The 27,586-nt window shown below is 40.3% G+C and overlaps 1 protein-coding gene across 7 annotated transcripts in view; it reads left to right on the forward strand.

Annotated features, from left to right (window-relative positions):
- The window catches only part of SYTL5 (synaptotagmin like 5), a 77,518-nt gene that overhangs the window by 13,068 nt on the left and 36,864 nt on the right, over positions 1-27,586 (forward strand). For 6 of the 7 annotated variants that reach the window (XM_040057088.2, XM_040057089.2, XM_040057086.2 and 3 more), the window contains 2 exons: positions 14,521-15,019; positions 24,097-24,312. In XM_040057088.2, the coding sequence (XP_039913022.1) occupies positions 14,901-15,019; positions 24,097-24,312 (335 nt within the window). In that variant the 5' untranslated portion in view covers positions 14,521-14,900. The remainder of the gene's footprint in view (positions 1-14,520; positions 15,020-24,096; positions 24,313-27,586) is intronic. The other variant, XM_040057091.2, reaches the window with a different exon arrangement.

Here is a 27,586-nt window from a genome sequence, read left to right on the forward strand (position 1 = left end):
CCTCTTTTTAAAATCTTACATGAGAAAAAGCTTATAGAAATATGTATCCTGTAGTGTCCTCTAGGAAGATGCTGTCTCACAGCTGGAAAGGACATTTATCTTCCATGACAGACTTTCTCAGTGCCTCTTGCTATCCTCCTGTGTGGGAATTATTATGTTTAGAATAGTGCTGATGCTTTTACGTGAATGTTGCAGAGGAGAGTTTCAGATTTCCAGTTGATTTCAGATGGTCTGTTGAATAGGAATATGGGAATATAATCTTGTTACTTGTACATGGTTTTCCAGTTTATCAGTTTTCCTGTTCACAATCATTTTTTATTAAACACAGTCATTGCTCTACAGTTTTGCATTGGTGTACATATTAAAAAAAATGTAATTGATAAATATGGGGGGGTGTTTCCCCCTTAAAAATATAGGGTTTGTGGCTTTTTGTAGGGAGAAGTATTTGAAAGGCAGGAAGATGATGAGTGAAGGATTTCTGTTCCCTATAACAAGGTGAAGAATTTTGTACTTCAGGGCATGACACTCAAACTGCAGTATGTCCATGAATTTCTTGAAAATAATGTGGGATTATCTACTATATACTTGAAAAAACAGGCTGTCTGTAACTGGAGTGTCCAGACATCAAGATATTTTGATTACCAAAGTATTTCCCTTTCTGTCCTGATATTAACTTATAAGATTTTGGTTTTCTAAGTAAAAATTTATATGTCAAAAGTGTTATGCTAAGATCAGTGTTTTTGTAAGGTACTTGGATACATGTGTACAAGTATAATACTAAAGTTCAAGTCTTCTATTAATTCTATATTCAGGATTGAGAAAATGTGCCACTAATTAGACATGGGCTACATGCTGAATAGTGGAACTTGGGAGAAATTTTGGGCAGCTCTTTTGCCGTTATCTTTCCTGATTGTTGAACAGTACAGAAATAATGTGGAGAACAAGATTTGTGGTTGTGTATTTTTAAAATCTTTTCATATTGCCCAGTGAGCTGAATATTAATTGACACATTTTGAAGGTGTTGAACAGTTGAAAGACTGATGTAGTACCAAAAGCTGTACCTAAGACCTTGTGACTTATGGGTTTGGTTTTGTTTCCCGAAGAATTCCAGGGATATCATTCACAATAGAGGAACAATTAATTGCTCAGAGGGATTGTGCACACACACACACACAAGCCTAATTGCTGAGGGCTGGGATATTACTGATACTCGCAAGCAGCAAAGGTAGGAGTTACTATGGACTATTCACTTAGGATGATCAGAAAGTGTTTTTGCTAAGATGTCTTTTTTTGTTTATGTTTATTTATTCTGGTTTCTGGAAAACATTCCTTTAGGGACTTTAACCAGGAAAAGTTTGTTTGAGCTTGCTGGTTTGCAGTAATAATAGAGGAAGGACTAAAGATGTAGATAGAGTCAAAACCATTTTAAATCTGGGGAGGCTTATTTTTCATTCATAAAATAACAGATTTCTAGTCCTGACAGATTCTTCCCCTTCAGTCTCTCAGGGGACCCAAATGGTTGTCTGTACCCAAAAGGCTGCATGTAGGAACACAGGGCAGTATCCACTGGGGAGTGGTGTTCCAAAGCCAACAGACTGGAAAGATCACTTGATTTATTATTGAATAAATCACCAAAAAAATCAGTCTTTTTCTCTTCCTTAGCCATCTCAATTTATCACATAAGGAGGCTTTTGTTTCCAGAGGATCTTGGAATACAAGGTAATCTGCCCCTAACAAGGTGCATTTAAGAATCCTTTTGAGAGGAATCCCTGCTAGGCTGAGAGTGTGAGCTGTGTGCAACAGCCAGCTGATACACTCACTGGTGTGGGGAAAATAAAACCTACGCCAAATCTCTGCTCTGAGTGAGTCAGTGACTGAATAGATAAATCTTATTAACCTTTCAATAATCCCAAGCTAAAAATTGTGTTGTTATCACTCCTATGTACTCCCTGAAGGCATCTATTAAACCATAGCTGCTGCACAGGGTATGTAAGGAGAAATGCTCAACTGTGGAACATGGGTATCTAGCATTGGATCACTGGGAAAAATGTAGTTCTATTCACACTGGAAATGATTAACCAGGTTTCCATAAATATATCCTTAGCACTTAAAGCTGTACTGGTAAATGAGGAAGTTGGCTTTACAGTCAAGTTGTGATGGCTTGCCTGCTGTGGGGCAGCAAGAGGCAGCACCAGTGGCAAGAGACACCACTATTAGCAGCTCCTGACTGTGTCCAGGCCATCCTGGAGGTGTTCTTTCTAGGTGAGGACATGGGGCCATGTACCGGTTTCATGTTCACTAACTTTTGGTCTTAGTACTTACTCTTTCTGTGGGAGAGAGACTAGGAGAAAAACAAAGCAGGCTCAACTTTAAAAATTAACAAATAGTTTCATTAACACACGCTAAAAGAATAGGAAAAAGAAAGTTGGAAAAAAAACTAAAACAGAATGGAAGTTCAAAAAACCACTCTTCCCTCTCCTTACAAACTGTTTGCTTTCTTACAAAACAACATAAAGAGATAAAACTTGTCATTTTCAGTCAGTTTCACTATCTGACAGTAGTCTTTCATTAATTCTTTAGGGGAAGAGTCTCTCTTAAAAGTCATGGATCCCACTGACAACTTAGAACAGTTCTCTTGTGGGTTTTAAACTGTCACAAAAACAACCGCCCGGAGAAACCTGCCTTTGTGACCCTCCCAGGAGCAGCTTCCCAAGGTGCTTATGGGTCATGGGTCTTAGACTTTTGCATACTGGGGTGTCACCTTTTAAAGATGAATAAGTCCAAAGCAAAGGATTTTTCACCTCAAGGTACAGAGATATCTTCTCACTTCTTCACTGGCACAAGAGCTTCTCATCTCTATCTCTGTTCAAGCGTTTTATAGGATTAATATTACTTAGTCCATTACAAACACCTTTGCTCAAATCCACACACAAGTCAAAACAATCATCTCCCCAAATGCATATCTTTCCCATGATTTAAAGGAATGATCTAAATACAGAGTTCATTTCCATAGCTCAAGTAAGAATGGAACAACCAACTCTTCAACCCTCTGTCCCAACAGTCTTTTCACTCTTGCTACTGACTTCATGCTGTTGTTCTTTATGTTCACTCTGTCCTTTCTTACTCTCTCACAGAAGGGCTAAGCTCTGGAAGCTTCATGTTGCTAAGAAAGAGTTAAATCTGCTTGGAGTCTTTGTCTCTCTCTCTGTAGCTCGTGGTGTTAGATGTTCAAGGCTGTGCTGATGAGGGAGGAAGAACTCACACAGAAACATCAGAGATCAGAGCACTCAGGCAGTCCGGAATCACAAAACAAACAGGCAGGATCATAAATGCCTTCTCAGCCCACCCCTTGGTGTAAATCAGGGTGGCCTCAGCTTAAATGGTGCCCATAGCTCTTATCAGGGTCCAGCAGAGATTTCTCCCTGCTTCAGAGAAGTCTGAAGAAAGTAGCTGTTACAAAACAGCAACCTCTCCTTCCCCCCCTTCACCCAGGAGCCGATGGAATCCAGCCAGGCCTCAGGCCAGCTCCCCCCAAAAATGGGGAGCAGCAGGCCCAGCTCGATGTTACCTGTCTCTCTCTGGACAAAGGAAAAAGGAAAAGGACCCACCTACAGGAAATCAAGGTGTTTTATACAGTACTTCCCTAAGTCATAGCCAACAATTTTCAGTGGTCAGAAAAAATGCCAATATTCCAACTAACCCTCTGATAGGTCCCTGTCCTTCCTAAAGCAATTCCCAGGTCCTGACCCAGAGAATTATTCTATATCCTTCTATAAGTAAAAAACCAAACTGTACTAACCTATGACAAGCCACCATCCCTTCTGGGCTGGCAGACTTGGTTGCCTTCTCTGTGCACACTGACCATCTCAGAGAGCTTGTTCTGTTCTGCAAGATTTTTCACAGATTGTCTCCTGGAAGTGTGCATCCACTGTGCTTTCTGTCTCAAACCCTGACCACTGAGTAGTTTGACCCTCACATAATGGCAAATTTTGGTATAATTTCAAGTGGCATAAGCTGTCTGTATTGCAAATGTAATTAAAAGGCTGAAACACTTATTATGCAGATAATTGCAGTAAATCTTGGCCAAAAGGAGGCAGAAGGATGCTGCAGAAAGGTCAAGATGTGATAAATATCCTGTGAATGCAGCTCTGTGCAGCCTTTCTCCTGAATAATTTCTCTTTTCCCATTTCATCTAAAAGCTGGTGTCCTAGTAGTATGTTGCCTGTGCCCAGCACCTGTTCTTCTGGAAATCTGGACAAGGAGCCCTAGGATGGGCAGATAATCTGGAAGTTTACTTCCAGGTTCTTAAACTCTTTTGTTTCTGGTGCCACTGGAATTACACATGTAGATGGAAAGAGGGAGGTGTGTATGGTGTGTATGGTATGGTAACAAAGGGAACCTGTAGTGAAGAAACATGATTAAAGGTGTGTCTGTGCTGGAGTAGGAGCTGCTTCTTGAGATCTTCTGTGTCTTCCTGCTGTTTGTACTGCACCCACTGCTATTATATTATGGAATTGCCTTGGCAGATCACAGCCAGAAGGGAGGATAAGAAATCTTGTGGTCCTTTTCTTACAGTTATCAAAAACTATAATAGTACTGAGTATATTAGATATTGTTTGTTTGAAAAATTCAGATTGCTGGCGAAGACTGGTCAGGGCCTCAGGTGTTGTAAGGTATTTCTGCAGTGGACATCTGGCATCTTCTATCATGTTCTGCAAAGTGATCTTTAGCAGTTGCACCCAGTTCCTTCTGGTTGGGAGCACTTCCCACACAGTGATCCCTTCTGCAGCTCTGAACTTCACTGATCTGGCCCCGTCCCTGGCTGCTGCTCAGTGACCACTGCTGGAGATTGTGCTGCCAAAGGTTTGTGGCTGCTTTTTGTGCAAAGTAGACAGAAGCCAGTCTGTTCAGCACTGTCAGCTTCAGCTGCACGCCCTTGCCTCAGCAGACATCCATCTGAGGCACTGGATGGGCTGCACTGCAAGGGCAGAGTTTTAAAATGCCAATGAAAGCCATCCCAGGTGTCCCTCTGGTTAGAAAAACAGTATTTTCAGAGGAATCTGCCACTTCTCTTTGTCATGCAGTGTGTGAAAAAGGTGCTGATCCTGTGCTTGCTGCTGGCAGACAGTCTCCTTGGATTCATTGGGGTCCTAAGGAGATCCAACAGCAGAGTCCAGCTCCTTTCTCACTGATCTGACTCAGCTCCTCAGCCATACAGGACACATGGCTGCTCCCCACAGACCAACTCCTGTTACTTTGAGCTGTTCTGGATAGACCTTGTTACAAATCTCACCTTGGGAAGCAGAAGGAAGGCTCCACATAGTCCACCACCTCCTCTGCCCGCTGAGAGGGATCCTCAGGGCTCTGATGGCTGATACACAACCCAGACTTCGAACAGACAGCAGTGTAACCTGTGAGAATACATTTCCTAACTAGGTTTTTGTGGGGTTTTTTTCCTGCCTGCCACAAGAATTTTGGAAAATGATATTCTTATATATGCAGACTTTCAAACCATTTTCATTTTGAGGCAGGTACTCTGGAGGAACACACTGATGCATTTTGCATTTCATGGAAGATTTAACAGACCTGTTAGCTTTATTTGCTGTTTGTAGAGAAAAAGGTTGTAGCATTGTATCTAATGGAAAACAAAACAACACTCCAAGCTCATCCCACTCTCTGATTAAGCTGTTTATGTCCTCTGGTAGGTTTCTGGACAAGAGTCCTTGTGAACAGCCAATTTTATGCTGGCAATGAGAAGTAGGACACATTTGCTCCCATGTTTTGCATGCCTGAGTTTGAGGTAGTCGTGTTTCATCCCCTTCACGGTCAGTGGTGAGAAATGGATGCTGCCAGACAAGGGCTTCTCTGACCTTTTTAAAATGTTGCTGGGAAGATGAGGTGAGTCATGCCCTGGAAATGCCTGTTTCTCTCTGTTGCTTATAGAGATGGACTGGAATGATTAGGTCAGAAGAAATAAGAGAATTTATAGAATAGAGTCACGGTTTGAATTAGAAGGGACCCTTAAAGATTGCCCAGTCCAAAATCCACAAAACCCTTACCTTGTACAGGTGAATCTCCTAAAGGCTTTTCACACCTCTACAGAGAGAAGTCATATAATGTATGAGATGCCTTTGGTATGTGTGGAGCTCAAACTTAGCTCTTTTCATTAAAATGCAAATTGTGTTGCTTTGTTAAATCAAGCAGGAAGTAATTATCAAGAATAGTGGAAAATGAGTGTTACTACACCCCACTGTTGAGGCAGAAAGGCAAACGAGCACTTGGCATCAAAGAGGCTGAAATAAGGGAGGACTGAGGTTCTCACCTCCTACAGACAACACACCAGGTGCACCTGTGCTCACTCAAAGCCCTCACACACCAGTCCTGTTCTACCTTCTCCCCAAGCCCAGAGAGGGCTTCTCTGGCTTGGTGGATGCCTTCCCAAATGGCTCCTCTTGTAGATTCTCCTTCCCTCTTTGACTCTGCAGCAGTTCCTCAAAATTCTTCCTGCAGCCCTCCTGCAGATCTCAGAGAGAATTTCATTTTGGTTTGTTCATGAAGAAAGCAAAATCTATAACAGATTTTTTTTTCAAGTGGACTAAACCTCAGATGAGTCATGAGCCTTTCTGCAAAATGAAATGTTTGATGAAGTGAATGCACTTCCTTTGGAGTTCTCTTAGTTCAGAAAATTAGTGAAAACATTTGAATTGGAAGATACAAATAGATTTCTGTTGTGTGTTTGAAGGACCTTCATCCATTTCTGTGCAACATATCTGCTGCTGGTTTTTTGGTGAGAAAATTCTGCTGGGGGAAAAAAAACCAAATAAACCTGCTCACATTTCAGTCAATCACCAACTGCAGTTAAAAGAAACAGGGATTTCCCTCTCTTTTTATGAGGGAGTCTTGTTAAGTAATGAAAATAGTCTACTTGCTTTACCATGCATTTTCTACTTCATGTCAGATGAAGCTTCCTGTAACAGTGCTGCAGTACAGACCACTGCCCCAGGGATCCCATAACATGATGGTGGATGCAGCCTCAAATCCCAGTGAAGAGTAGACAGGGAATTTAAGGAGGATGAATAAAGGTTGTGACCAAATCTGACCAGTAATGGACATGAGAAGGGGTTTGGGGTGTCCTGTGCAAGCTGCTTCATTCCTGTGTATCCTGGTGTCAGATGCAATCATGTCATAACACAGTATGTATCAATTTAACTACTCCTAAACTGTGTTGATATTATAAAGAAACGCTAGTGGTTAGAAGAAAGAATCAGGAATCTTGCTGGCATTGCACTTGCTTTCAACTTCTACAAGAATTCAATGCCAAGAAGTTTTTTCCTGCTTCCAAAACGCCATGTCTATTTTAAAGTGGGGAAAGGGTGCTGCAGATTTTTAGAAGTAAAGAATTGATAAATTTTCTTCAACTTGTCTTAGTTAAATTTCATAATGGTGAGTCTTTGTTTAAATCATAATTTATGCATTAAGCAAAACGTGTAAGGTCAGTATTAGAGTTTGTTTTACAACTGTGTATAAATCCATTCTGTTCTAAACTTCAGTTTATTGCTTCTCTTTCCATTTCATCACAGAAAGTATAAAGATGCAGGGATTAACCTAAACATATTAAAGTGAAGTTCAGTGCTGAATGAATTGCTGCCTTAACACACACTGTGACTAAGCAATAAGACTGAGATGACTCAAGCCCTAACTCATATTTTCATGGCTGATTTAACATTGCACAGATGCTATTTGCTTAACAGTAGCAGAAATATTTTTCCTTCATTCATTCTTTGATTCAGATCTGTTTGGTTTTGTTGATTTGGCAAACTGATGCATTGAATTTTCTTTTCATTCTTGTCCTGGGAAGTGTCTTCTTTTCTGGCTAAATACTCAGCCAGGAAGGTGAACCATATTTACCCAAAGACGAGCAAAACAAAAGAAAAAGGTTGCCACCCTATCATGTCATTCTTCCCACTCCTTGCCTCCTCTTTGTAAATAAATTATCTTAAACATGAAGATTGCCTTGAATCTTCTCTTAATATAGGAAAAATTCTTAGATATTTGTTTATTCCAAAGCATCTCTGAAGGAGTTAAATTCTTTCATTGTTTTGTTGGATCCCTAGGGAGCATGGGCTTATGTTCACAAATGAACTGCCTGGTGTTCTCTCAACCTCTGGTCTATTCTGCACTTGATCCCCTGCCTGGATGGCTGCTGTTTCTTTCCCAGTTTGAAAAATCACCCAAGCTCGTTGGGGAGGCATCCAGCAGTGTCTCTGTAGTGAGCTTTCTCTGGGCAGTGCTGTTCCCCGTTCCTGAGGGTTGTAACCTGACTGCACAGTTTCATGAGACTAAATTCCTACAGCAAGGAAACAGAAAATGCAATTTTTTTTTTTTTTTTTTTTTTTTTTTCTGGTATTACTTAGTGCTTTTTATCAGGGCTGAAAAATAAGCAGAAGGAGACCTGTAGAAGGAGCAATGTTTAATGAATGCTCAGGCTGTCAATGCTGAGCTTAGTCCTAGCTCTCTTATTTGTACAATCAGGCAAGTTAATTTACTGCTTTCTTAAGCAGCAAGGTCTGCTCCGTAGACTTAATGAGCTCTAACATTATTGCTCTAGTCTTTAAACACTCATGATTTTGGTTTTGAAATATTATTACAGTAATTGTAGAAATTAGCTGTAGCTCGCAGGCATTGACTGTGGTTGAAGAGATCTGCAGTCTGTAGGAAGGTACACGACAGCTCTGCCAAGACATTTCCAGACAGCTGGAATTGTGCCTGACCTAAAAAATGAACTGCTTCTGAATCCATTGGGTTTGTTTGATTAACAAATCTGAGTTTTTCTAATTACCCTGAAGTCAAACACACTCATACTGTGCTAGTTAGAAAGAAGTAGACATAAGGAATCATATTTTCAGCTTCTCTCTCAGCCTGTATTCGCTGTAATTGATACCAATTTGTGCTTCAAATGACTCTTCAATCACTGTTGCTGCCACTCAGACATGATCCTGCCTTTAATGCAATACCTGACTTCCCAGGTCATAAGTCTTCCAGCTCTTACCTCTAAAGACCGTTGAAGCTTGTTCTTAACCAAAGAATCTGCTTACTATTTACACTGTAATACTGACCAGAGTTCTCACTTGATCTAATCCATGTGCAATTAACCAAGATCACATTCAACAAGTGTGGTTTGGTTTTCCTTCCTTGCCACTTGACTTTGGTGTCTCGACTGCTTCTTTCTCACCTTACAAATTTGTTGATTTGTGCAACAAGCATTTCCTGGTCCTTCAGCACCTGCTGACATCTGGTTTGCTCACCTGGGCGTGTGCCCTCTGCAAACACATTGCTGGGAAGTGAAGCTGGTTTTTCTTGCTCCTGTTCATGGCATTCTGTAAGCAGCATGCTTAAAAGAGAGCAGGAGGAACCAAGCTGGCCGCTACCGTTTCAGCATGGTAAGCTTTCCACTTGTGAATTTTTACATCTTCCTGCTATTTTATTAGAATTAATGTGGGCAGCCCTTCCCCTCCTTCCCCCATCATTGGCTTACATATGGCTGGGGGCCTTAGAAAAGAGAAAAACAGCTGTGGATGTGGACTGTGCTTTGGTGGCTTTCTACTGAAAGCCGTTGTAGTTTTGAGCTTTACTTTGGACCCCCATGTGAATGAACCCAGTGTACAGAGGATTTGTGTGTTTTAGGCAGCAGATATATGTGCCTCTTTTCATTTGAGTGTTGAAGCTGCGTGTGCTGGGCTTAGATTCACCATGCTGTGATCTACAGTGCAGCGCTGAGCTGGGAGGTAGAACCTGTGGCTTCCTGAAGCACAGGGAAGAGTCAGTAATGCCATTAATGCTGTTCCTGTGCAGTTTCCAGCTAGGCTGTTGTACCTCATGCAGCTTTGGTTCAAGCAGGGATTTGTGCCTTTTCAGGAGATGATCCATCTCAGCTTCTTAAGTGGCAGAAGTCAATTACAAGCCGCCAAGCCATGCTGCATTTGGCTTCTCTGGCTAGGAATTTCCTTACCAGTATGAAAATACAATTTATCCTAAATACACCCATGCTAGTAAATATATGTAGTGCAAACAACACTTCTCTGCTGGCAAAGAATTTCCTGCCAGCAGTAGGTGGAGGCTCAATCACTCGAGCAATGTGAGGCAATGCTGTGGTTCCTGTACCACTGCAGTCACTGCACACGGAAAATGTTGCCTCTGTTGCTGAGTCACTAAATCGTTCATGTCCTGGCTTCCAGCTAAGTAAACATAATGCTTCAGCTGTGGGAGCAATTTCTTCCATCAGGCAATGTGATGACAGAGCCATTGAAGAAAAGAGAATAATTCCTCTCCCTTTATCTTGCTTCAATTCCGCTTTGTCTCTAGAGAGCAGGATACTTCTCCTTTCCCAGGAAGATAGGGAACAGATAAACAAAAGTGTTTTGGACTGTTGTCCTCCTGGGCTTAGGAGGATGCCTGTGGCAGGAACATTCATGGTCACTGTGCCTGTGGTGACTGCAAACATCACCGATTGCAGTGGATTCACGGTAATTCCTGTGGCTCTGAACTGATGTCCCTCAGCAAGATTCACTTTTGGGGGTACTGTAATTGTCACAGGAAGCAGTGCAGCTAGAGCTAGAAAAAATAAATGTTGTATCCTCCCACACTGTAATGATTTTTTTTCCCCTTGCTTGTTTGCTTTGTTGTTGTTGTTTATTTTTTAGGCAATCCTTTATTCTTTTGTCTTGGGAAGGTGAGCAAATGATCTCTGGATAGACATGGTACCTGAGTGCAGTGAAAGCAGTTATATGCAGGATAAACTGTACCTTTTTATTATTTTTTGCTTATTTTTTTCTGTTTTATGCTAATAAGTGCATGGTATTTGTAATGCATCTTCCCACAACAACAGCTTCAGAGAGTAAAACTCCATTCTAGAGATACATCTCTGTGGGGGTAAGAGAAGTGGCAAAAGCATGGGGGATAGACTCACTGAGCATTTTTTCCACCCTTCCCATGAGGCAAGGGAAAAAAACCCCTGACTTGAAAAGCTCATATACGGCCTCATATTCACTCCTGTCACAGTGGAGCAGGAATGAGTGAAGTGTCCACCCTTCCTCTGCAAGTCTGATGTCAGATCATTGCTTTCCTCTGGCTTAAGAAATTAATGTTCTGTCTACATACTGAATGTAGATTAGAGCAAAGCCCATCCATTTAGGAGAAGTCTGCATTTTTCCCAGCGTCCTAATTCACATTTTAGTGCTCCTCAAATTCTCCGTTGTATGAAATCTTCACTCACTTCAGGATGAAAACAACTACATTTCCTATTCAGCCCCAGGGCTACTTAATAAAACATCACAAGTCTGTTAAAAGGAGCATTGTCACCTTTTAAAGGCTGGCTGGCTGGCTGGTTTTTGTTTTTAAACCCTAGGCTGATTCATGATTCAGCTTCTGTCAGCTAATTTATTTTGGACCATTTAGAGAGAGAGCAAAAGAAGTGCAGGGAAGAAGAGCAAATTTTCCTATTAAGCCTTAATTTGAGACAGGCATGGTCTCTAATAATGTGTTGTCCAAAGCATGGTAGTCTTAAGTGGTAGATTATTAAAATTACTATTTTAACTCTCTAGTCTCCTTTCCTATAGAGCAAATGTTCCTGTGGGTTGTGATGACGTTGTTCTGCTGTTTAACATCTACGTGTGCCACAGAAGTGCCCAGCACTTACCACAGAGGGCAGGGGGCCAAGCCAGGGGATCTCCTTCTGTGAGGTGGGGATGTTTTGGCACATCTTGTACCAGCACAAGGCAGAACAAGCAGCAGTCTTTAGAGCTTCAACACAGAATCTGTCCAATTAGGCAGGAGTGATGTTGGATGCAGGAACAAGGATTTTTTACTAATCTGCTTCCTGAGGGGGAAAAGATACCTGCAGTGCCTACAGTCCTAAAAGTTAGCCTGGCAAGGGTAATATTGTCTAAGAATTATAAAAGGATTGGGAAAACCTGTTTTATGCAAAGTTAACTGCTGCCACTACTTCAGCTAGCCTGGGGTACAGAATATCACCAAGGCAGAGATGATGAGTGTAGCATGTCCAGAAGGAAGCCTCTCTGAGCAAAGAGGAGCTTCTCTTGAGGTGTTTGCTGAAGCTTCATCAGAGAGGGAGTATCTGGTTAGGCAATTGTATTTTTGAGCGGCAATTTCATAGTGCAGAAGAAAATCTGGAAGGTGAGGTGAGTGTGAATCTTTCTGTCAATTATCTGGTAGGTGCACATATGCTGGACAAGTGGCAAAGAGGAAAACTGGGCTGTTTCAGCATCGGGTCTGCTACTGCAGCCTGCACACAAACCCTGCATTGCTGATGTGCTCAGGGTGCTGGAGCTGTTCCCCCACCAAAGCAAGAAGATAACTGGAGGATGCTGCTTCTAAGACTCTTGTTGGTGGGGTTTACATCTTGCTAATTTTGAGCAGGAGATCATTAAACAGGCTGCCGTCTTGGTTCTTTAAGAGAATTCTGTTGCTAATTTGCAATGTTAATTGCCAGTTTTAATCTACATAGAGCTAGTTGAGCATGTAAGCAGGTAAAATTGTATTTCTTGACAGTTGCCAAATGCCTCTGTTAGGTGATAAGGACAGTTAAAATCCACAAGGTTTTTGTCATAGGTGTGACTGAAGGATCAATTCCAAGGAATGTTTGGTAAAGAATAGAAAGAAAACCACACAAAACCATTGTGAATAAAATTCAACTTCAGTTGATTTTTGTCATTCTATAAGAATAGAATCTACTACAAATATATTTCTGTTCATGTGGGTAACATCAATGTAATTTATGTCTATCTGTCCATCTGGTAAACTTCATAATGCTCTGCATTATTCTCTGTTGCATACTCTGACATGGTTTCTGTTGTCTTTACAAACAAGACTGGAATGATTTCTAGTCAAGATTTGCAGCGTTCACCATAATTCGGTTGTCAGCATTAGATACCAAAATTTTGCTGAATAGTCCTCTGTGTTTTAGGATTTATTCCCTGGAAGAAATGAAATTGAATGATATTTCAGCTGGTTTTCATCTGGCACAGGAGTGTGTAGCACTCTGAAATTTTGCCTGACTTATCTGGCATTTTGTGACCCCATCACTTTTACCAGTGCTTAGTTCTACTCTGGGCTTTGTGTATTTCACCCTCCAGGTGGCAAATTAAATAACTGGATTCCCAGTTATGGCTTTAGAAATTTTGGGTGTCATATGTGCCTCCCTGGATTGAGAGAAAAATCTCCCAGGACACTCCAGGATCAGCGACATGCTTAGTCAAAGGGAATATTTGAGGCTCTTGTATGGAGTACTAATCTCTTTAGAGTTAAAAGAAAAGCTGAGGAGAAATTACCAGATGTCAAGTTAATCTTATCAAGCAGTTTTCATCCTCCCTGAATTCCCAGTGCCAGAATATCTCACAAGGTAGAGTGTTCTTGGCAGCCTGCTTGCCATACCACTACACTGTGGTCCTGCAAGACCCCCCGGTTACCTGTAGCACATCATCAACCCAATAATAATGCCGTCAGAGATAATTTTTAACACTTTTGTTGTCCCAAATTTCCAATTATTTCACTCAATCTTTCCCCTTTACCTCTTGGCTTTCCATTTCCAATAAAACCTGGTTCTTTCTTCCCCAGTTATAAATCCCTGTGAGAATAATGCTTCATGCTACCCCTGCAAGGAAAATCAACAAACAGAATTTCAGAGCACCTTGACCAGACAAGCAATGACTCTGTGAGATTTGTGCTGATGCCCCATGCTCCCCAGACTGCTGATGTTAGGATAAGGTTGGGTTAAAAGAGTTGCTTTCACCAGGCATTTTTCTAGGCAGTTCAAGAAAGAACCTGACCTTCTTGATAATAACAAAGAACAGTTCACATGTTGGATTTCTTCCTTTTGCTTACAAGTAACTTGGTTTTATGGTATGAATAGAAACACCTTTTTCAAGAATTGAAGAACAAATTTAATGGTCCAGCATTCTTTTTTGTTCTTGTTTTTGTTTTGTTTTTGGTTTTTTGGTTTTTTGTTGTTGTTGGCGGCGGCTAGTAGTATTGTTTTCTCCGATTAAAATAAATGCAGAGAATAAAAGTACATTTTTTTCCATGTGTGTTTTTATTACTTAGCTGCTGTATGTCTAAAGCAGAAATCTAACCAAAAGTAGTTGTCCACGGTTTTCTTGTTTCCCAATTTTCAGTGATAAGAAGCTCAAAACTGGCACTGCTGACTTGTATTTCTGCCTTGCATTGACTTGTGTGCTTCAGTTTGTGTATCACCTTCCATCTCCTTACCTGATAAAAACCACACTGAGAGTTGGATCTGTTTTGCAGAAGCAATGATATTTTTTACTCCTAAGAAAAAACACCAAACTTTTATGCCAGTTGTGTATAAGTAGCCCCCAAGATAACCTGGTAACTCTGCAGGCTGTTCTTCAGTGGCTTCCAAGCCAATACTAGATTTAGCTTTTGTTAAATCAGACCCTGATGGCAATTTCAAAATCACCCACCTGTGTTTGTTTTGACTTTCAGGTAGTGTGATATAAATACACCCAGTGAGTTTCTGGCTCCAAACTACAAATATTCAGGAAGCTGGTGTTGCAGCTGCGGTGGATGCAATCCGAAGTCTTGCAGTGAGCATTGGCCAGGACCCAAGGGCATTCAATAATCAGGAAAATGACTGCCTTTCCCAAGGAAGAAACAAAGGAGAAACCATTATTTCTTGTGTAGCTGGAAGGAGAAGCAATGCAATCTTGCCACCCAGTTAATTTAGAGAAGCATTTTTCAAAATACCTCTAGACTGTGCGGATCTTGCATCTCTGACACAAACGTGCCTTTGGACTCGTGCAAATAAATCACTGGAAGTATTGATTGGGCAAAGTGGTCATTGATAGAGCAGCTGTTGCAGGATCATGACGAAGCACCTGGAGATCATCAATTTGTCATTTTTGTTGGAACATGAAAGGGAAACAATATTGGGAGTATTGAAGAGAGACGAGTACTTGAAAAAAGTTGAAGATAAAAGAATAAGGTAACCCTTTTTTTTGTTATTGCTTTTACATGAAGGGTTGGTAGATATTTTTGTGATACCCAGTGAAGGTTTTCTATGTGCCTCACTTGAGGATGAGTGCTGCGAGATGGCACAGTTAATTGTGAGTTCAACTAAAGTGTGTTACAAGGAAAATTGCTTGTTAGTATGGTTCTCAGTTAACAAAAAATCATGCCCATTGCTTCAAGACAAAAGTATAAGAAAGATAACCAGTGCACAAGTATGCAGCAGTGTCTTTTTAAATTTCCGATTCTGTAGATTTAGTCCAGTTTGGCTGAATTTCCCCCGGTAAATGGAAAGATTTAATAAGGCACTTGAACTCTCTCCCTCTGAGAGGAGCTGCACACAGAGCCTGCCTTCAGAGCTGACTGAGGGAGAGAGGCTTGGAAGGTGTCAGAGGGACAGAAAATTGTCATCTGCCTCTGTTCAGGACTTCCTACAGCATGGGGCAAATGCATGATGGTGTCCTTTCTGTTGTGGTACTTACAAGACAGGGAGGAGAGACACTTCATTTTTCAAGTGACTTAGATTTACTAATAAATGAAATTTAAAATCTCAGGTATTTATCTCAAAAGTCACTGTCGGGAGAAGCAGGGTCTCAGGGTATTAATGGAGTCCATGTGTTCTTTTTCTACTCAGAAAAATAAAAACCAAAGGTCAGAGAACAATGTGAGGAGGCAGGCTGAGTCAGCAGCTTTAGGAGGCTCAGGTAGAGTTAGGTCAGCGATGTATCAGTTCTGGGAAGGTCCCTGTGCTTTTCAAGGATAGTTTTACTGCTCCATTTCACTTCCCCCCGCTGCCCTTTAAAAGTTTCATACAGTGCTGCTTCTGAGAAAGAGGCTTACTGTGGATGGATGCAGAACTTGTGCTGACATGGTTGCTGAATATAACAAATGACAGAGGGAAAATTTCCAGCCCTTGCTGGTTTCTGTCTATGAATCTCAAGGCCAGGCTGTATTGTCCTTCCCTTTGATTTTCTAAAAAAACATTTTAGACATTGTGCAAAGACATTTTAGACATTGCAAAGGTGTATGGATGGATGCTGAAGCATCTTCTGTATAAAACCATTATCTGGAAATCCATACAGAGCTAGCCACAGGTTTTGAAAGCTTTTCTCCTTCATCTGAACCCAGTCTAAGTGCAGTGCCCCTGTTGGTGTGCAGCCCATTCACCTGGGGGAACACAGTGGCTCATGTAAAAGGAGGGGGTAAGAACTGGCTGCTTCTGCTGCTGCCAGACTGGAAGGAAAGGTGTTTCTTCAAGGTGGTGTGAGCAAATTAATCATTTGGTCTCCTTAATGGTTTGTGAGGTGAAGAAGAAAACAGATGGAGCACTGCTTGTTCCAGGCATTCTGCTCTATTTAGTAATAAAATAAAAATTGTAAATAAAGTATTTTAGTTTCTTGAGGTGGTGGCCTTGGAAAAGTGCGATGTGCCAATAATCATCTGTCACAGGCATGGAATGTTTCAGATCACCAGATTCCTAAAGCCCCTGAAAGCTTTTTCTCTACTATTGCTATTTCCCAATCTCAAATGGAAATTTGAAACTCCTGAGGTTTTGTGGGGTTCTTTGTTTTGTTTCATTTGGCTAGTTCGGGGTTTCTTTTGATGTTGTTTTCCTTTTTTTCAGCTATGATATCTTAACCCTTTAAATTTCCTGCTTTTCATGGCATTGCTGGAATTCACTCTGCCAAAACTGCTGAGTTTAGGAACTTGCAGCAGCCCTGGAGGGTGCAGTTCAGCACAGTTCAGTGAAGTCACAGGTGGTATTGGCTTATCAGTATTTTGGTAAAAATGGAAGAAGCACCCTGAGAAAACACTTGAAATCAAGTTAATCTGAAATATAATGCTAATTCGAACGAGTAATGATGCAGTGTGGTGCTTATGCATAATTCTAGCACCTGTGTATGAACAATTGGCTTCGTATTTACTGTCACTAGACCATGCTTTGTCTGATAACAGTGGAATGTGGTCTATAAAATATTTTCCGATATAAAAACTATAAAGAATTTGATGGTTAACAGCTTCCTAGGAGACTTATTAATTTTTCTTTCTCTCAGTACAACTTGGCAAGGATCTATAATCACGGCTTATAAGCATACTTCAGAGAAACATTTGTTGTCTTTAAAATTCCATTTGGTACAATCTGTTATATACTTTATTGAAGTACTTTGAAAAAGAGCAAGTCCCTCTTTATTTATTTTCAAGGCATTTTCCACTGTGGGAAGATGCTTCCTTGTACATTGTACTGAAGAATTCTTATTATCCTGTTCTACTCTTTCTGAATCTATCTTGAATTTTTTTTTTTTTCTCTTCCTATTAGTTTTCAAAAGCCCTTGTAACTTAAAAAGACCTTTCTATTCATTATGAAAGCAATGGTAAATGTGGGAGGACGTTCTAATAATGACATTGTTAAGGGTTGTTTTCACTATTGTGTTCTGGAGTGTAGATGCCTCTTCTTGCATTTTTCTTTGATGCACAATTATTTCACCCACATGAGAGAGAAATACAGAAGTCATCAAGTTCTTTCTCTGAGCTCTAGTTTTGATAATACAAATAATCAACTTCCTTAATAAAGATTATGATTTATGTTCTTAACTCTAAGTGTGCATCTTGCACGACTGGAAGTTTTCTTTGAATATTGATTTGAAGCTGTTAATAGATTACTTGTACAAATAACCTACCATGTTCTAAACATTGCTTTATGATGCTTTTGATGTCAGTTGAATTACATTTCTTTTTCAATTGCTAAGATTATTTGAGAAAAATAATTTATTCTTACGCTAGCTATTTTCTTAGAGTTTAAAATACAAAGTTCCTTTCCATTCTTTATGGAACACAGCTATAAATTCCAGGCTTTTAGAGGGGACAGAGTAATAATTGCTGTGCTGGGAAAGCAGAGAAGGAACTTTATAGTTTTGTCCAAGAAAAAGGCTTTAATGGGTTGTTGCTTGAACTTCTCCCTCAGCATTTAGGTTGCCAGAAGTTGTTGTAAGAATTGCACCAGCCCCAGATCTGTAACGACAAGGAAAGTTAGCAATCCTGTTTTTTCCTCTGGCTAAAATGGCATCTTCTTGTCATCTTCCAAAGAGATCCATGGAAACAATTTAGGGTATTAAGTTTATTATAATATTGGAGAAATTGTTAGCATGGGTACCACCATATGGTAGCTACAGGCAAGTACTTTAAAAAAGCAGAAGTTTGGGGATCGGGAAGTGACTTATTTGTTGAGTGTATATCTAGGCTTGTTTATAGGCACAAAATGGTTGCAGGGTAAGGTATGTGATATGGTGCATGGTCTGTGTTGCTGTAAAACTGCTTATAAATACTGGAAGGAGAGAACCCTTGAGGTGAAGCACGTTGTCCATCTGTGGCTGGAAGTTGCAAAGTTCCTGTCTGGTAGCTCAGTCATTTGTGAGGTGCATTTAACACCGATTACCACATTGTTATTGTTTGAATCAGGGACACTTCCATCAAGGGTAGTTACTATTGCCAGTACTCTAAGGGTAGAGGTGCCTGTTTTGCTGTCCTCTGTTCTTTGGGAACCACAGTCCTGCAGTGGTGAAAGAATTTCTTGTGGTGACTAATTTTCATGTGCTGGGTGCAATCTGTTTTATTGAGGACTAGCAAAAAAACGAACAGCAGTTGGTTTTTTTTCAACAAACAAGTTTGCTTTGTTTGTGGGGTTTTTTTGTTTTGTTTTATTTGGGTTTTTTTTCAATCTTAGTAACTGTTTTTATTTGAGAGGATGTGTGAGTTACCCAGAAAAAGTTTCATCTATGGAAGTTTGTTTTTGTTATGACATCCAGTGTAATTTCAGTTCCCATCCCTCCTTTCCTTCTTTTCACTGGGCTCTGTTCTGCCATTCCTTCTGCCAGATCTCTTTTTCTTTGCAAACTCATTCTTTGCTTGTTTCCTTGTGTTGCCATCAATGTGCCTCCATAGTTGGGTGTTCTTAACACAGTTTTTTTTCACGTTGATCTGCTACATAAACAAAATGTGAAAACCTGTGCTTATTACATAAGTATAAAAAATACTTCAGGTACTCATATTTTACTATCTCAGTAGAAGCTGGCAATAGCCCAATTCTTTCTGTGAGCTTTCAATAATATTTATTGTTATTTTCTGCACACTGTGCCAGACAGTGGAGGGAATCAGGCTGAATTTAGAGAAGGTACTGGGAATCAGCCTGTTTAGAAAATTGCTTTTCTTCCTCATACTCAAAATGTTGATGCCAGTTCCTGCACAGAAAAATTCTCTCATATTTAAGTTAGCAGTTGCACAGATTCAGAACAAGGATGTTTCTATTCATCTGTGGAAAATCAATTCAGTTTTTTCCCTGCCAAACTCTTTAATTATAATTGATTGAGGGAGGGAGAGGGCTGCCCTTTTTTATTTTTAATTCAATTTTTTATGCCTCTTTGAACTCTGGAAATTTAGAATGACAAGTTAAATCAGGTATATTTGGATTATGCTGCTCTACATCTTCAGAGGAAAAAGGGTTTTGAAATGGGGAGAAAGAAGATCCAAGAGAAAATTGAAAACCAAACTCAGATATTATGTATGCTATTACATTTGACAGTTTGGTTTTTTTAATGGAGAGGACATGAAGTAGAAAAAAAATTTAAAATAAGAAGTTTTCTAAAATCCTACTGAAAGAGAAAAAAAAGCATCCATACCAGTCAGTTTGCTATTGAATGAAAAAGTTACCCTGCTTAAAGCAAGTGGATAATGCTTACAGAGTTAAAGGAAATTATGGCATTCATTTAAGTGAATGTCTTGGGCAAAGAATGTCTTGACTCTTGCAGCACTATAGCTATTTTACTTTTGAGGGATAAATATTCTCTAAGGTAAAGCTTACTTTTAATAAAAAATGGATCTGTTAAAGCTTCTCATTGCTTCCTCTTTGCGGTATTACAGGGGTTTGAGAGTATTTAATCTCTTGAGGCTGCATTTGTGAAGGAGCAAGGCCCTTTGCCTTGTTGCTTTCAGCATCCACAGGGAAGGACCTGAGTTCTTTAGGGATTCCTGTGCCTCTGGTAGCTGGTGGGCAACTGTGCCAAGAGCTATGAATTCTGGAATTGGTTTATTTGGTTGTTTTTCTTTTGGTTTTTTTTTCCTGCTGTATTTTATGTAGGACTTTTAAGCCACTTTTGGAAAGGCTCAGGTTAAGACATTCAGTGTTACCTGGAATGCTGATTACAACAGACCTCTTCTCCAATGTGCTTAACATATTTTCTCACACAGTAGAGGGATCTTAATATTAATTCATAGTTTAGAAAAATGGCTACATATTCTGTTATACTTGGCAGAATCAAATTTATTTTTAATAGCTATCTTTCATCAAACACCCATTGTAATAGAAGGCTTAGAAACTCCAAGGAATTATAGGATTCCTTTTCTCCAGAAGCCTATTAAATTGGCTTCTGCTGAGTTTTATCATCCCTTTCATATTACTAAGAGAAGATTGATAAAGATTAATTCTTGTTTAATATTTGCAATTAAAAACATTTAACTCTGCCTTTAAATGTATCCCTTTAAAATCATGGAGAGTGCAAACGTTAGACTGGCACAAGGAAATTGGGTGTTGCTAATCCAGCTGGTTCCTGCCCTGGGAAGTAAATGCAGTGGTAAGTCAGTGCAGCTACAGGCTGCCCCTGTCATCCCTTTCCAGCACCGTGTAAGCAGTGCAGCTCAGCTGCGCTTGTTTAGGGACTGTTATGATGACGGATTTTTTTCAGATGACTCACCCACCTCCTCCTGCTCTTCCTGGCCCTTGAGACAGATCATTTTTTATTTTCTTAAGATGTGAATATGCTTGTTGTAGTCAATCAGCAGTTCAGCTCAACGAATGATATAGGGAATCTCAAATGAGAGTTCATATCCAGTGTATCTGTCCATGCACTCTTTGCTTGTTTTTTAACTTTTCTTTCTCATTTGCTTAATTGAGTGGAGAAACTCTGGCTTGATTTATTTTCTCTCAGTTCCCTGGAAGTCATCAAAGGCAATTTATATTCAAAAACAAGAAAACTAACTTCTCAGAATTTATGCTGTTAGCAGATCGGCTGTCATCTGATAAGAATGTTAGATTGTGTTTCACATAAGCAGTGGGAAATACTGTTGCAACCACCACTAGTGAATAGCAGGAATAATGTCTTTTTAATGTCACAAGAACATTGATAAGTTTTTCTACATGTAAATCTCTGAGCAAACTTTTTTAAAAAAATGTGCTGTTTATTGTTTTGGCCTCTAGACATTTCTTAAATTTAAATTGGAACTATTTAAAACATATTTTGTGCCCAATAATACTTCTAACTAAGCACAAAAGGGCCTGAAAGTTGCAGTGGGGAGGGAGAAGGCTGGAGTGGGAGGAGTTCAGTGGAGGTTCTGTTTCACCATTAGACACCTGGATACGGGGCATAGGATACAGTGATTATTGCCAAAAAGACGGCAACTGCCAGTAACTGCGTGTCAGCTTCCTGAAATGCAATGGGTCACGATTAATTTAAGTTTTTTCGGTAAAAACGAGCCACTAGAAAGAAATCTGCTATGAAAAAATAAACCTTTGTTAGTGAATGGTATTCTAACCTTTTTGAGATTTGAGGATTAACAATATTCATCTTCTGAGTTACTCTGACACTTGGGTAAGGATCAGGTGCTTGGTTTGCATACAGATACCCAAGTGCCAAAAGAAACTGGAACTGAATTATTTGTGCCTCTTTCGTTCTTTGGTATGTGATTGACCAAATCTTCTCTAACCTGAATAAAAAGTAAAATACAGTTGTCTCTCAAAGACTCTCTTGGGCATTCATTGGCAGTTCTGCTTTATAAAAAGTCACAGCTTTGACAGGAGACCACGAAAAAGATGAGATAGAGAATGACCAGTGACCAAGTAATGAAGTGGTGGTCCAGTTTGGCAATCAAATTAGGTGAGATTAACATGAGAACATTGTAATTGAGAAAATGGAGGCTAAAGGAAGGCAAAGAAGGGTATGGCCCTGCTGCTGGGTGGAATAGAGGACCTAGTGACAAAGCGTTTGGAAAAGGCCAATGTGCTCAACGTCTTCTTGGCCTCAGTCCTTACAGGTCTGACAGGTCTTCGGGAATTCCAGCTCCTGAGGACATTGCAAAAGTCCAGGGCAAGGTGAATTTGAACCTGGAAAGTGCTGCAATACTTCTCACTGTGTGAAAGAACAATCAATCTTTACAAATTTCCCTAAGGTCAGCTCGTACTTGAAAAGGCCATGTAACACAGCACTTTAACTCTGATAACTTCACTTTGCTGGAGGGGTGACAGTAAATCATTAAGCATTTTTGAATGTTGTTTGATGTTTAGTGAGATGTGAGTGGCCATAAACTCCGTGGTAATTAGATGTCCTCACGAGCACCTAAAGGTGTATTTCTATTCAAGTGGAGAGATGTGGCATCTCTTTTGAAAATGGTGTGTTCAAGAGCATTCTGGTGGTGGGTGGTGGTGGGTTGCCTGTAGTTCTCAGTACAGAACAAGCAGATAAGTTCTCTTTCAATGTTTGAAGGCAGACTTGCTTGGAAGGCAGATCCAAAGATGGGGCTGGCAAAAATAAAAGTCATCTCCCTTCTCTGTGCACAGTGGCAACACCCAGCACAGTTTTCACGGCACAAGTCACCGGTCTGCATTTGGAGCTGACCCTCAGAAGGAAATGGACACATGCCTGGAATAAAATCATCTCTGCAGGAAGTAGGGAGATGTAAAATGCAATCAGTAAACTGCAAGAACAGTTAGCAAAGTACCAAGAAAGCACCTGAAGCCTGGACAGACTTTTGAAGGCTCAGGCATGAGAGAAAGGCTGTTTGGATTGGATATGGAAGAAAGGTCTAAAGCTTTTGGATAGAGGCCAGCAGAGCAAAACCCTTGACTGGGATTAGCGGCTGGTGCCTGGAGGGATTGGGCATGCCCTTTTTCTAAAGCTGTCAGAGGCTGAGCATCCGCAGGGCAGGTGGCTGTAGAGCAGCTGTTGTTCATGGGATCCCAGGGGGAAGCAAAATGCTGGCCAGCCTTTTAGCAAGGCACTGTATCCACAAATAACCTAATTCTGTCAGAGCTGACTCCCTGGTGGCCCAAGCAACGTTCCTGGCTTCCTTTACTGGGCTGCAACCTGCAATCTTTTATTGGTTTTATCTTCCGTGTGGTTTTCTTCTGACACATTTTTACTGATCTTTAGGCGAAGGTGGCAGCAGGTTTTTAAATCCCCCCTTAAACATCTGTGTACAGAGATAGTGATTTCAGTATCTGGAGTGCTTCATGATTGAGGGACTTTGGGGGCTCCTGGCTATGAAAGAAGCATAGGGAAGGGTGGGGACACAGCGACACTCAGACGTGTAAAACAGAAAGAATTTAGCAGCCACTAAGCTTAGTTACATCTCACAGTTGTTTTCGTGTTAAGGACCCAACTCATTGGTCATTGAAAGTGCAGACTTCAAAGTTAAGTCTTAAACATGAATATTTTTATTTTGTAGAGTCAGTGGTAGTACTGGTAAGATCTGCAGGTCACACTATTTAAACTGACATTCTCCTTTTTCACTTTGATTGCCACTACCTATTTGGATCTTTTGGTTTGGGCTATTTCAAGGCTTTGAATAACTGGTACAGAATTGCATATGTACTCCTAACTCTGCACTGGCATACTATTAAATGCACACTAATTGCAGAAAATGTTTTCTTCTTCTCCTTCTGTGCACACACTGGATGATCTCAGTTCTGAGTTGCTGTCAACCTGGGCTCAGCATGACTTGAATTATTGATGAGGGAGAAGCAAAGATGGTTTACCAGTTGTCCAGAAGTGCTCAGCTATCTGCAGTTACTTGAAGTGATCTACCAGATTTTCCTCTTCACTGCGTGTCTGACAGCTGGAGAATAGATTTATTCTGTGTCACCTGTGTGTCAAGAAATACGGCAAATACAACCAAATAATTGCACTTACTTATGTCTTGTATTTTTAGCACAAAGTCTTAATAAATTCTTGCAGATCATTGCGTTGAATCTCCAAATAAAAAAAAAAAAAATTCTTTTTTTACTTCTAGGAAATTGAAAAATGAGCTTTTGGAAGTGAGAAGGAAAGGTGGCAACCGCCACGCTGAGCAGGACAACAGCAGGGTCTGTGTTCGCTGCCAGAAAAGCCTGGGCTTCATCTTTGACAGGGGAGACCTGTGCCAGAGCTGCAAGCTCCGAGTCTGCAGCACGTGCCGTGTGGTGGGAGCTGATGGGCAGTGGAAGTGCTCGGTGTGTGCCAAGATTGCGTAAGTTGGGCCGTTTTTATACCCACGTTGGGAGGTTACAGCCCCAGTTGGGATTTTGTGCTGGTGCTACCGTTGTTCATCCCCTCAGCACAGAGAATGCCCAAGGGGAGAGGTTTATCTGGGGGTTTTATTTGCTGCAATATCTCTTTTTCCAATTCCAAGCCAGTTTCAACTAGCTCGTTTTCCAAACACTTGGAAGAATAATTCACTTGATTAATTTGATAATACAGGATTTTTTAACTTGACTTGGTAAGATAACGATGAAGAAAAGGAGAAATGTGTTGGGCAAGAAAACTCAGTTATGTAAGGACTGGATGATGTAAGAAAGAGACTCGATAAAAAATGCATTTTTGTTTGTTGGTTTTTGGGGGTTTTTTTGGTTTTTTTTTAACAGTTGTTCAAACTAACAAGATCAGAAAGGGAAGGCATTCTGTAAATTGTTTCAGAAAGTGAACACAAATTGCTGGTTCTATCAAGACTTTGGCTACCCAGACAGTTAGTGAAAAATTAACACAGCAGGAGCTTAGGGTTTGTGTCTCCTAAATTTAGCTTTAGAAGGTTGCATCCATTTAACCTCCTCTGCATCCAGTGGGGCACATCCAAAGGACAGTGTCTCACCTCTTAAAACAAATAATGTTTTACTGTTTGATTTGTGAAATGATTTTAAATTGGTCGAGGCCTGGCTGAGCTCCTTGTATTTTGCCTCAGGCGGTCCCTGAGATGTCAGTGCTGTGCCTTTCAGAAGTGATGGGGTCCAGGTGAGGTGACAGCATGGAGAACAGCAAACACAATGCTGCTCTTAAAAATGAAGAAAAGAATGAGGGATTTGTTGACCCTGCCACACTACCTTTAATTTCTCTAAAAAGACTAAAACAAATGGTGGCTGTGTTGTTTGAAAGCTGAGACAAGGTGACAGGATGATGGGTAAAAGCTGGCTCGAGAACAAATAATGCCAAAACCAATTTAATTTCCACCTTTGATAGGTGACAGAGGAGGATCTGTTGCTGTCTTATAACTTGGCTGAAGTTAACCTTTTGTTACTCTCTCGTTCCTTTCTAATAGGCTGACAAATTAGGGTAGCTGTGACCTGGAATAAATTCTGCCGGTGTGATTGCAGACCTGCCTGGAAAATTGTAAAACTCTGTTCTCAGTGTGGTTATGGACGTTTCACTGTGAAAAACAAAACAAACCAAACCACTCAAGAACACAAAGCCCAAAAAAACCCAAACAAACAAAAATACACCCAAAAAAGTGCCACACATACAAACAAAAAATAATTAAAAGCACGCAGTAATAAAGAGCAGAATATTTCCTGCCTTATTACTGTTAAATATTTTAACAAGGACCTTGATGCAGCTGATAAATTTGCCAGTTACACCTGCAGGAGACATAAAACTGAGAGGTGTTCCAGGCATGCTTAAGGAAAGGACTGGGTTTCAAAGTGATGCTTAGAATTTAGAGAAGTGGTTTGAAGGTAAAGCAAGTGATGGCTCCCTATGGGCATGTGGAAGTACTACATTGGGGAAAAAATACAGCTGTAGAAACACAAAATGAGGATAAAGCTTCTGCATCTGTTCCTTAGGAAAGTATCTGGGTATTGTACTGGATAAAAGTTGAACATGAATCAACAGAATTTTCCACTGTAGAAAAGTTAAGCATCACACAGTGATGTACAAGCCAAATTATGGCCTATAAAATGCATGATAAAATCCTATTTTATGTAGCGTACCTGCCCATTTCTGTGTATCAGAGTTCATATTGGGCACCTGGAGAAAATTCAGCAGAAAATAATGAAACTTAGCACACAGGGTGTCCAGAGCAATGGATGGAGTCACAACTGTTCAGCCTAGGTGAGAGAAGACAAAATACCTGAGTTTTAAATTTACAGAAATCAGTTTACAGATTGTTCTATGACCCCTCTTTGGGTAAGAAAAGTAATGTGGTACTTAAATTGCAGTGAAAGGATGTAATTTAGATGATATGAACATTAACATAACTTGGGAAGGTTGCAGAATGCTGTTTTAAAACAGGTTGGGTAAACCTCTCTTGGGATGATGACATCAATAAAGGTGGTCCTGTTTTGGGGCTGAAGGATGGGTGAGGCAATTTCTCAAAACACATGCAAGCTCTGCTTCTCCTGGTTGTGCTGCAATTCTGTGTGCCAAGCAGTGGTCTTTGCAATCACATTGACAATTATTTCTGGTTGAAGTCTGCCTTTAGGTTGTTACAAATTACATGGTCTAATTTGCTTGCAAAGTGCTAAACTTTGTAAATGCTTAAGTTCTGTCCATGTTGAGTATCTTTACTAAATTGAAAGCGCGCTCTCTCCTTTCTTTTTATTAATATGCAGTGTTTCTGCAAGACTTCATGACAGTTAATGATGTGTAAAATGTCTTCTACCTTGCTGGGAGTACACAGAGAGATTATCTTCTGTGTGGGCAGCGTGGAGATGGAAGTTTGGGAAAGGCATTTCAGTTACATCATTGCGCATAGTTCTTGTTCAAATTATTTCTGTTCTGCTTTTCTACCAAGTGAGAAATGCAGGGGGAATCAGGATTTTTAGGGTTTTAAAATTACAGTTGATGGAGGAGCTGATTAAGTTAATAGGGCCCTTGATAAGATGGAAAGGTGGGAGGCAAGGAAAAGAAAATAACCCAGTGCTAAGAGATATTTATGATCTATAAGTAGCAAACAAAATGCAGGAAGAGGAGAAAAATCTTTTAGCTCTGTAGCATTGACCTGTGTAGTGTTTGTGTCTGTCAAATTGGACTGTTTTACCATGCTTTCCAAAGAGTGTTGGAAATCTTTCATATTTGTCCCTCTCCTCTGTCTCTCTTTTAGCAGTCTTGATTCTGTTGATATCTATATAGACTCTAGCCCCTGCTGAGCTGTTCCATTAGCAGAGCCAGGTTAAACTCTTGTTGTGATGTGTATGTCTGATGTCAAACAGACTGCAATTAAAAGTCAGGGAAAAGTGTTTATGGCCTTTGTGAACCCTTAACAGTTTTGATGCTGTGCTCCCCAAATTGTGCTCAAGAGTATCTTTTTTTTGTACAAGCCCTCTTCCTCGTCATGAGTTACACATGCAGGAATATGTCCAGAAGTTTTCAGAACGATTGGAAAACTTAATTAGTACATTTAGTGTCAGAGAAGAAGGTCTGGTACTGGGTGAGGAGTGTGTGTTCATTCAAAGAGAAAACAATTGCACTAACTTCTTCAGAAATACCTTGAATTACACAGATAATCCAAAGTGGTTGCAGAAATAACTTGTATC

The sequence above is a fragment of the Hirundo rustica genome, chromosome 2 (assembly GCF_015227805.2).
Source record: "Hirundo rustica isolate bHirRus1 chromosome 2, bHirRus1.pri.v3, whole genome shotgun sequence".
NCBI lineage: Eukaryota > Metazoa > Chordata > Aves > Passeriformes > Hirundinidae > Hirundo > Hirundo rustica.